Source organism: Argentina silus, assembly GCF_951799395.1.
Source record: "Argentina silus genome assembly, chromosome: 18".
NCBI classification, from domain to species: domain Eukaryota; kingdom Metazoa; phylum Chordata; class Actinopteri; order Argentiniformes; family Argentinidae; genus Argentina; species Argentina silus.
In genome coordinates, this window is record NC_139672.1 from 16,336,959 (window position 1) to 16,349,007 (window position 12,049).

Consider the following 12,049-nt stretch of genomic DNA (forward strand, 5'->3'; position numbering starts at 1 on the left):
TCTCTCTCTCTCTCTCTCTCTCTCTCTCTCTCTCTCTCTCTCTCTCTCTCTCTCCCTCCCTCCCTCCCTCCCTCTCTCTCAGGTATAAAGACGCGACAGACCTGGCTAAGAACCTGTTGAAGCAGGCTAACAAGGTCCAAGCAGAGGCAGAGGAGGCTGGAGACAAGGCCCTGAAGATCTACGCCAACCTCACCAGCCTACCGCCCTTCGACACCAAGTCCCTGGAGGTGAGCTCCACACACGCTTCCAGCCTCTCTCACATTAGAATAATATAATATAATATTATAATATAATATAATATACGCCATTTAGCTGACGCTTTTATCCAAAACGACTTACATTGCAGTGAGTGCATACATTTCAGTATATATGGTCCCAGCGGGAATCAAACCCACAACCTAAGCGTTGTTAGCTGAGGGAAGACGGTACCAGGAGGCAAAAAATTATTTAATCTCAACAAGACTAATAGGATAAATAAAGGTTGTGGACACACATGTATGAAACACACTCTTGGAATATGCCCCTAAATGAGTGAGATGATTTAATACCCCTGAGATTCATTGAAGGGGTTTGTGCGTCTGCATCAAAGGTCGTAGAATATTAAAAATGTAGATGGCTGTAAAAGTCATGTTGCTCTCACTCCAAAATATACTCATGTTGGTGTTGAGAATCCCCCCAAACCCGACCCCCCCCCCCCCCCCTTGTTTGACTACCCATTAGAGCCAATCAAGGTGTATATGCTCTTAGCAATGATAGAGTACCTATCTTTGATCCCCGACAACATTGTTTTAAAAGCGAAAGTGAGAGCGTTGTCATGTTCCTCAGTGAAAATCAGCATTTTAGCTCATTTGTATTTTCTGCTAATTTCAACACGAATAAACGCGAGTCGTTTTTTTTGAGAATGCAACGCAAAAATCCCGGAGAGAACCCTTGTGCGTATGCTTTAGGATTGGGGGTATATCGAACAGACGGCCGTCAAACATGAATTCATGAATTCTCAACAACGGCTTCTGATTGCAGGATGAAGCCACCAAGATCAAGAACGAGGCGGCGGACCTGGACAAGCTCATAGACAAGACGGAGAAGGAGTACAACGACCTGAGGAACGACCTGAAGGGGAAGGAGGCCGAGGTCCGGAACCTGCTGGAGAAGGGCATCACCGAGCAGCAGGTAAGAGATCACACACACGCACACACACACACACACACACACACACACACACACACACACACACACACACACACACACACTCATACTCATACTCATATACATACATACACACACACACACACACACGCACGCACGCACACACACACACACACACACTCACACATACTCATACTCATACTCATATACATACATACACACACACACGCGCACACACACACACACACACACACACACACACACACACACACACACACACACACACATACTCATACTCATACTCATACTCATACTCACATACATACACACACACACACACACACACACATACTCATATACACACACACACACACACACACACACACTCATATACATACATACACACACACACACATACTCATATACATACACACACACACACATATATATACACACACACACATATTCATACATACACACACACACACATACTCATATACATACATACACACACACACACATACTCATATACATACACACACACACACATATATATACACACACACACATATTCATACATACACACACACACACACACACACACATACTCATATACACACACACACACACACACACACACACTCATATACACACACACACATCTTTCATACACACACACACACACAGTGCAGTGCCATACACACACTCAGAATGCATATAACCTCAGAATAGGGTTACAGTAGCCGTTCTTGTAAGATGGTATCATCCCCTGCAAATAGCAGAGTGTGTGTCAGTCTAAGATTAACCGCTCGTTAAATTAGAAATCACACCACATCTCATCTGTAACAAGTTACCACTGCATGTAGAACTCCCTTCTAACTGTATCAGACCCAGGTAGACCACTAATGAGCAAAACATTAATAATCATAAATCCAAAATGAGTCAAATTGTGTATTTAGCTGTGAGGATGTCTGTGTTTGAGGGACATGCTTGTTCTGTGGGGGAATTGGGTTTGGGTCACTGTGAAGCACTTTGTGTGAAAATTGTTGTATAAAAAGTGCAATAGGAATATCTTGAATTGGTTACCCAGCTCATCTAGGTTGGCAGGATGTTGTCATAAACCTAGCTGGTTGAAAAAAGGTAATTGATCAGGTTTTCCATGAGACTAATGCCTATATCTCCCCTGCCCTCCCTCCCTCCCTCCCCTTCTCTCTCCCTCCCTCCCTCCCCTTCTCTCCCCCCTCTCTCCCGCCCTCCCTTCCTCCCTCCTCCCCTCCCTCCTCTCCTCCCCCCCTCCCTCCAGACTGCGGATCAGCTGCTGGCCCGTGCAGATGCTGCCAAGGCTCTGGCGGAGGAGGCTGCCAAGAAGGGCCGCTCCACCTACCAGGAGGCCCAGGACATTCTAGGGAACCTGAGAGGTACGTCCAGGAAGCTCTCTGAATACCTTAACACCACACACACACACACACACACTCACACACACACACTCACACTCACACTCACACTCACACTCACACTCACACTCACACTCACACTCACACACACTCACACTCACACTCACACACAGGACGCTCTCTCTATACTTTTACACCACACACACACACAGTCTCACACACACACCACGCACGCACGCACACACACACACATACTCTCACACACACACACACACACACACACACAGGATGCTCTCTTTACCACGGCTTCCCAACATTTTTTCCCTCGACCCCCAAATTGACATCATTAACATCCTGTGACCCCAACAACTTAATTACTGGAGATCAACGAGATAAACGAGATAAAACGAGATAAACGAGATAAAACGAGATGAACTCATGTTTGACACCATCTTATCTCCCTGGCAGACTTCGACAAGCGGGTCAACGACAACAAGACGGCGGCGGAGGACGCCATGAAGAGGATCCCAGCCATCAACGCCACCATCGTCTCGGCCAATGAGAAGACAAAGCAGGCGGAGGACGCGCTGGGCAACGCTGCCGCGGACGCCAAGGAGGCCAAGGCCAAGGCCGAGGAGGCGGACAAGATCGCCAGCGACGTGCAGAAGGTAACGTTGGCGTTACGACGCGTTCCTACGTACGGTCTTTGGGAATTGGGTCTCACAAGTTTTATGAACTGTCATCGAAAATCTGATTCATTTCGATAATTTCTATCTTTCTTTTTTTCTCTGTAAATGTATACTTTTTTTTTTTTATGTACGTTTTCATAAATCACCTCTAAAATTTTAGGGGGGGGGGGGGGGGGGGGGTTCAGTGAAGGCGAATGATAACATTTAAAGTTACCAAAGGTTCATGGTCAACATATAATTTATAAATTCATAATCCGTGTGTCTGTAAGGTCAGTCAACTGTCTCGAGGGGAGACAGGCTCTAACCCCCGTCTGCACTGGTAATACTGGAGGACCACAGTGGAAATAAGCCTTCAGGCTTTTTTAAAAAAAAAAAATTATCCCTGATACATTAAAAATGATGTTCTAATGCCCCCGGCTGGAGAAGATGACTACTTTTAATTATGAAATAATCATAACAATAATCAATCAATCTCCCCGTCTACCCCTCCCCCCCCCGCAGGGTTCAGCCAAGACCAAGGTGGATGCAGAGAAGGCGTTTGAGGACACCATGAAGCTGGACGGGGAGGTGAACGGCATGATGGGAAAGCTGAGCGCAGCCGAGGACGAGCTGGCCAGGAAGAAGGCCGAAGCCGACCAGGATATGATGATGGCTGGCATGGTACGTGTTCAGGTCACACCAGACCTGGGGGGGCTGGGGGCTGGGGGCTGGGGGTCACACCAGACCTGGAGGGGGGGGCTGGGGGTCACACCAGACCTGGGGGGGCTGGTGGAGGTACATGTACATTACATTCATGGCATTTAGCAGACGCCTTTATCCAAAGCGACTTACAACAAATACATTTGACTAAGTAAGTGAATAATAATTAAAGCTGGATTGGTGATGGTCAAGGAGGTTGTTCTGAAGTAGAAATTGGAGGAGTCATTGTAATGCATGGAATGGAATGACTCGTTGTTTTCACGGGCGTAGACTCTTCATATCCCAGAGTCTACCTTTAAGCTGTGCTTGATTAAGTTTGCCTGGTGGTGCTCTGTGTGGGGCTGGGTTAACAAACACTGGTGTGACTAGATGATAGTAATTGTGTTTAGAAAATACTCTGTAGATGGGTCAGTAGCCCAAGGAACATGTTACTGGGAATGTTACTGTTTAAAAGCCGTCTTCCACTGAAATGTAATCACACTCCAGGGCCCAGACCCAATTCCACGAGCTGTGCTTGTTTTGAAGAAACTAGATGGTGGTGTTGTGTCGGAAATGGCCTCTCGGAATGGGAGAAGTAGCCTGAAGTGGACAGAGAATGTTATTGTGTAAAAGCCGTTTATACACGGCTAGAATCCCTCAGTGTTTGTGGTCACTGTCAAAACTGTTTAGTCTCGTCATAAACAACGCGGCCAAACAGGACGCGATGTGGAGTGGATGACCAGGCTAGGTCAAGTACCTCATACAGCTGTTAAGCGTTTGTGGAATCCCGACTGTTGGTTATCCCGGCTGTTTGTTATGGTCTGGGACGCGGACTGTGACCCGTCAGTGATGTTGTCTGTTGTCTGTTTCGGTTCTCCAGGCGTCGGACAACGCTAAGGAGGCTGAGGACAACGCCCGCAAGGCCAAGAGAGCCGTCAAGATGGTCCTTGACACCATCAACGACCTGCTCAAACAGCTCGGTGAGGAGCAGTGGAGCACTGGTTGATTTGTACAGTACCAGTCAAAAGTTTGGGCACACCTTCTCATTCAATGGTTTTTCTTTTTTTTATTATTATTATTATTTTCTACATTGTAGATTAATATTGAAGACATCAAAACTATGAAGGAACACATATGGAATTATGTAGTGAACAAAAAAGAGTTAAACAAACCAGAATATGTTTTATATTTTAGATTCTTCAAAGTAGCCACCTTTTGCTTTGATGACAGCTTTGCACACTCTTGGCAAGGTGTGTCCAAACTTTTGACTGGTTCTGTACATGGAGGGTAATATATTCAGAATACAGAACTATTGTTCCTCTTCAGAGGACAATCTAATTACGTCTACGAAAAGGTGTGATAAGAAAAATAGTTACGTTTTAAAACTTGTGATTTAAGTTCCTATATTTGTTCTGCTTCATATATAGAGTATTGCTTACCTAGAAGTATTCGTAACTCATTTTCCCGAAAGCTTTGCAGAACTAAGACATTTTTATTATATTCATTTACTGCAATAAACGTCATAATCCAAGTACTATGAAGCTTCAGGGAAAAACCTCAGAATGGCTTTACCGATGACGCCAGATCAAAGTGCGACGTAGCTAACACCTCTGTCTTCCGTCCTCCCTCCCTCAGGCAACATTGACAAGGTGGACCTGAGCAAGCTGGACCAGATCGGCGGGTCCCTGAAGAACGCCATGGACAAGATGGTCAACAGCGATCTGGACAACAAACTGAAGAAGCTGAATGATATGGCCCGGGACCAGGAGGCGATGATCACCGCCTACGACCACCAGATCAGCCAGATCCGCGCCGACATCGCTAACCTTGACGACATCAAGAAGACGTTACCTAAGGGCTGCTTCAACACTCCGTCTCTAGAGCGGCCTTAACCCCTGACCCTTGACCCCACACCCCCCCCCTGACCCCACACTATCCCATCTGTACCACTCCTCCCCACATCTAACACTCGGGCAAGAATTGCCACCCTTTTACCAAAACAGTTTTGTTTTTATTTTTTTTGTTATTTTGTTTTTTGTTGGTCTGATTATTTTTTTTATTTTTTTTTGCCAATTTCAAGCCAAGCCAAGTTCGCGTTTTTAAAAAAAAAACGAAAGAGAGAAAGAAGAGAAGCAGCTTTTTTTTTTTTTTTTTTTTTTTTTTTTACAACTATGCAGTAAAAATGCAGAAAACGTGAAACGAAATGAACTAAGGGCGGTCACTACGGAAACCGTGCATCCATTCTCCTTCGGTGCGGCTGAGGAGAGACGAGGTGGTTTTTACACCTCCTCAATTACGATAAACCCACGTGACTGCATCACCTCCAGACTCCTCCTACACACTGTACGTACAGGAAGTTTACCCACCATCTTGTTTCACCCCAAACTACGCCAGCAAAACTACAACTGTCCTCAACCTCTACGGTCTAAATGTCATCCCTTTTTTTTTTTTTTTTTTTTTTTTTTTTTTTTTTGATGGTATCATGCGAGTTATCTACCCACCATTTTAGACCTAAGGGATTGTCGGGATTGGTTTCGTCTGTGAGTTATTATTCTTCTTTAGCTAGATATTGTGCAAAAACTTCCGATTGACATACCGTAATGTGCCATCCTTGGTGTTATCAACCAATTTGTTTTCAAAAACAAGCAGTGAAGGAATCGTCTTTCTTAGTTTCTATGTTTTGATTTGCCTCCATTCTCTCCCGTCTGTTATGGAGGAAGTATTCCTGTCATACCAGGGAGAGGCTGGCGGAGGTAGAAATCGGAGGACAGGCTCACTGTAATGCATGGAACGGAGTAGGGAGTGCTGACGCATTCCTCATTCCGTTCCGTGCATTACAATGAGCCTGTCCTCCGATTTCTGCCTCCGCCAGCCTCCCCTGTGTCATACACGTCTTTTACAGTATTGAACACTACATTACTGTGTTCCACACAGCTAGCTGACAAGCCGTTGAATGAAACCAAGAAGTGGGTCTTTATTTAACCGGTTCAGAACCTTCGACGTACCGTTTGGAACGGGCTTCTGATTTACAGTACAGTACCGCCCGGCGGGACATCATGGTTGAATATCATCATGTACTTGTTTTTTTGGGGGGTTTTTAACACTACGAACTTTTTTTGTTTTTCTCCCGAAGCTGCTGCTTATTTACAGTTGTACTGCAAATCACACATTAACATTTCTCTTTTTTTGTTTTTTTATTATTATTATTATTATTTTCTTTTTTTTTTTCTCCTCAAAGGCAAAATTTCAACACTATGCAACTTTGTACATTTTGCGTAGCTAAGACTTTATCTGATACACTGGTGCTAATAATTATTTCAAATGTTATATTTTTGTGTGAAATGTTTTTTATTATGATATAGAGTGAGGAATTGTTATTTGTGTAAATATATGCTTAAATGATTTCAGGACTGGCTGATTTTTAAACCCCCAAGATCCGACAGCCGCCTTCGTATAGGTTTTTTTTTTTTTTTTTTTTTTTTTTTTTTTATTCGCAAAAAAAAAAAAAATCAACTGAAACCTCCACATAATATATAAATATATATGATAAGTTCTGTGGTATAATATGCTTGCTTGTATACAAGGCTCAGTGTCATTGTCTCATTGCTCCTCTGCCATTATCTCATTTGTGTTTTAATTATCTGTGGGTGGTCACAAGTTTAATTGACGAATGCTTTTATAACAACAACCTTTTACCCTCGACTGACACAATCAGGACTGACTCTGCCTTCGTTTGAACGGCGGCCCGAGCGTTAAGGCCGTCTACCGTTAAGCCTAACCTTTAATTTTACTGAATTTATACGCTTGACTCCAAGACGAATAAGCTTGGTCACAAGTTGCTAGTTAACCGTTTTTTTAATTAGTGTTTTGTGCCTTAATATGTGGTCGTAATATTCACATCACTTAGTCCTCACCAAGGACGTCACGTTTATCGCACGTTTCAGACACACACACACTCTCTCTCACACACACACACACTCTCTCTCTCACACACACTCTCTCTCTCTCACACACACACACACACATGTTGTTGTCCTCTTCCTCACATCCATGTCCTCCTTTCACATCCATGTCCTCCTCACATCCATGTCCTCCTCCTCACATACATGTCCTCCTCCTCACATCCATGTCCTTACCGTGTCCTTACATTTCAGTAGAAAAGCAGGGTTTTTTATCAACGGGTCCAGAACAGCAGCCTTCATACAGTACATGAATAATAGTTTCTGTCTGGAAGCCACTCCTCCTCCTTCTCCTCCTTCATCATGTCTCCTCCTCCTCCTCCTCCTCCCCCTCCTCCTTCATCATGTCTCCTCCTCCTCCTCCTCCTCCTTCATCATGTCTCCTCCTCCTCTCCTCCTCCTCCTCCTCCTCAACAGCTCAGTGTTCAGTCAAGCCTCTCTTCAGTTACGTCATCGTGTTCAACAGTTGTCGTTTCTCAAAGCTACGTTTCAGTTCGTACCAGTTTTTTTTGTTGATGATGTGGCAGGGACTGGGGGGGGGGAGGGCGGGGGGGGGCTCAATCCTACCTTGAGATCCACGCTCGTAACTAACTCGTTTTGTGATAATCAAGTGTTGACGTCAATGGGAGATTTGAATGAACTTTTTTTTTTTCTTCGGTTATGCTTGTGGATCCCCGGTTAGGATTGGACCCCTTTATGGACACCTCTGCAGAGAACCACCTTTAGTCATCTCTTCTCCATCCAGGCACCACACAGCTGGGAGAGAGTGTGCAGCGCACAGTTTGATGTATAAAAACAGTATTTCTAATTTATAATGTCGCAAGTATTTGTACTCTTTTTTGTTCTTTAACAGCGGAGGCTGGTGGAGGTGGAAATTGGAGGCCGGGGCTCATTGTGATGCGTGGAACGGAATGAGGACCGTTCCTGATTCCTTTCCATGCGTGTTATTGAGTCTGTCCTCCGATTTCTACCTCCACCAGCCTCCCCTCGGTGATATGTACTGTGTGTGTTGCACAATCTTTTTGTGGTCCTGTTGGCTATGGAGGAACATTTTCTGTCTTGGTTTTTTTTAGTTTTTCATACGACAATATCAAGGCACCATCTTGACACACCTGTCTGTGTGGACCCGAGGAATCCCTGCTTGTTACCCTTTTGCCTGTAAATCCAACTGTAACATTTAAATAATAAAAAAATATTACAGGAAAACTTCTCATCGATGTGTGGTTGTATGAAATGTCAAAGATGCGCTCCCCCAGGATAGTATACAGGTCCATACTCTGCAGTTGCTCAAAAATATCATTAAGAAGATTTTTCATTTCTCTATTCTGGCAATGATTTAGTTTGAGGTTGCATAGATTCTTAAAGACATGTAGGAAAACTTGACGTTTGGTTGGTCCTGATTTGGTTGACTGTTCTCCCTTGTGAAGGGGATCACAGTTGCATTGTATTTAAGTTAATAACAGACAGATTCACGTGTCTATTTTACGATAAACTTTAATATACAGTACCACAAAGAAAAATAAGTCAGGATATCATACTATTCGAGGCTAGCGGAAGGATGGATGAATGGCTGCTCTTTGACCCTGCCCTCCCCCCCCACGTCTGTCCAGTGAAACGGCCCGCTGTCTTCCCAACACTCATTACCATAAGAGAGATGGAGACCTATTTCCAGCTGTTGTATTCATGTTACCAAAAAAGATTTAGAAAGTCCCTGTGTTGTCTGACTTCACGAATAGTTCAACAGCCTAGGCTTGTTCTGCTGGTTTAATGGACCCCGTCTCAATGTGTCACCGCACGGATTAGAAATGTCTCTTTTTTTGTCTTTTGTACGGCTCCATGTTCACACAGGAGCTATCAAAATGCTCATTTTACAGTGAGGAGCTCAAACTCTTGCATACTAGTTTCTGTGTGTGTGTGTGTGTGTGTGTGTGTGTGTGTGTGCCAAGGGTGTGGTGTTGGCATGGCACTGTTGGTGACGAGCAGGGTGCGGCTCAGGGTGTGATTGTGTGTGTGGTTGTGTGTGTGTGTGTGTGTGTGTGTGTGTGTGTGCTACAGCCCCGCCTCAGTCTGACCACCGTGTCGGAGCATGACAGAGCATACAGGGGTGTGTCACCTTCGGCAAACAGTACAGAACTCTTACCCCGAAGGCACCTTTCCTCTACGCTCCTCACCAGGAATGTTGCTCATCGCTGAAGGATATCTACACATCGTCTGGCCACACGTCTGATACGAAGGGTGTGGCTTTAAAGATACAGTACACTCAGTGAATCCGGACAGAGTTGCAATCGTGGAAAATCGTTCCAAAAAAAAGGCTTAGGAAATATACCTGATTGGACGGTTGACGGTAGAAATAGTTGCCTTGTGAATTGTATGTGTATTTCAAATGTGGTAACACACACAGTGGCTATAGAAAGTATCCCCCCTCCCCTCTCCCCCCTCCCCTCTCTCACACACATGCACACACACATTCTGTAGGTACTGTATACACAATTTATTTTCACGCTTTGTCCTTCCTTCCTTCCTTTCACCTGTTACAGACTTAAGGTGCTTTTGTGTTGTTACGCTTAGATGTTTTACTGAGCGTTCCCCACCCAGTCAGACAATACCCTCCATGTGTTCAAACAAGACGTGGGTGATTCATTCTCAAGGTAGAAGGGTTCATAAACTGAAAGAAGAAAAAACTCTCTTTGAGGAGAAGGGGAAAAAGGGAATGTTCTGTCGTGAATGCTGCTGCCACTCTGTTGTGTCTCTGGCTGTTGCTCAGAAACAGAAATAGTGTCCCAGATTGTTCCATCAGATACACGTGCAATTTCACAGTTGCACTGGCTTGGAAAACACCTATGAGTTTCCTCAGAAAGAGGACAGGTTATGAAATGCATGCACGATGCGTTGCAAATCCTAATAGAAAAAGGGATTCATGTTTCAAATGCTCTTGTGTTTTATAGAAAGCAATCAAACAGATAATGATAACTGATTAATGCGTTCCCTGAAAATAATTAAACACATTAATGTATTAATTTCCTCTGTTGAATGTGTAGGGGTGGCGTTTCAATTCTGCCACAAAGCTTTTGTTTTTCTTCCCCTTTGGCTCAGGATGTGCTTGAGTCTTGGCTCTTCAGCTGCAATCATCAGCTTAAGAAAATCAAACTCTGCACAGTAAATGGCACTAATTATACCTCCTGTTAATCTTTTTTCTGAGGTTTTTGCTTCTGCTTTTAATTCTTGCTTTCTATTGCAGGATGTTGTCTTGTTTCTGCACTGTGGATAATGAAGATGTAATTAAGCCTAATTATGCTTTTGATGAGAGAGTGGAAATCCACTCGTCTTGCAGCTCCATATTCATAGCAAGCTTAGCTTTTGTAGCACCAAAAATGTAATCATTTACATCTTTTTGTTTGCTTGCCTAATAAGGAAAACAATCATTGCAATGTATACGTTTTTACAGTACATGAATAAGTATTGTAGGACTTTTATGATCATTATAAATAAAACTAACTTTCCTTCCCTTTGTCTAGCATTGTGACTGCTTGGGGCACTTAGTCTTATGGAAAGTTTTACTTGTGATGATTGTGATGTACATCTGATTCACTTAGTTTAGATTATAATTGAGTAATAATTTATAATGTGTTGTAAGTCGCTCTGGATAAGAGCATCTGGTAAATGACATACAGTACCAGTCAAAAGTTTGGACACACCTTCTCATTCAATGGTTTTTCTTTATTTTTTATTATTTTCTACATTGTAGATTAATATTGAAGACGTCGAAACTATAAAGGAACACATATGGAATTATGTAGTAAAACAAAAAAGTGTTAAACAAACCAGAATATGTTTTATATTTTAGATTCTTCAAAGTAGCCACTTTTTGCTTTGATGACAGCATTGCACACTCTTGGCAAGGTGTGTCCAAACCTTTGACTGGTTCTGTAAATGTAAGCTGTTCATGTAACGTGGTGAATAACAGTGTAAGATTCTTGAGAACATGTCAACCTAAATATAAAAACTTTATTTTTTTGTCGATGTGAAATCCTCAGTAAAACTCCATCGTGACTGACTGTCCATCATCCCATCTGAACAACGCCTTGCTTTATTCAGGTCTGGACAGCGCCCCCCTCCACTCCCCCCCAACCACCCGCAACCCACCCCCCGACACCCCCCCCCGCCACCCCCCAGCAGTGATGCA

The 12,049-nt window shown here is 43.7% G+C and overlaps 1 protein-coding gene across 1 annotated transcript in view; it reads left to right on the top strand.

The window, feature by feature from the left end:
• The window catches only part of lamc1 (laminin, gamma 1), a 53,222-nt gene extending 47,322 nt beyond the window's left edge, over positions 1-5,900 (top strand). Inside the window, exons 22-28 of the mRNA XM_083690337.1 lie at positions 83-227; positions 1,021-1,170; positions 2,450-2,564; positions 3,009-3,208; positions 3,731-3,889; positions 4,788-4,887; positions 5,543-5,900. Of these exons, the coding sequence (XP_083546463.1) occupies positions 83-227; positions 1,021-1,170; positions 2,450-2,564; positions 3,009-3,208; positions 3,731-3,889; positions 4,788-4,887; positions 5,543-5,799 (1,126 nt within the window). The 3' untranslated portion in view covers positions 5,800-5,900. The remainder of the gene's footprint in view (positions 1-82; positions 228-1,020; positions 1,171-2,449; positions 2,565-3,008; positions 3,209-3,730; positions 3,890-4,787; positions 4,888-5,542) is intronic.
• Positions 5,901-12,049: the final 6,149 nt, after the last annotated feature.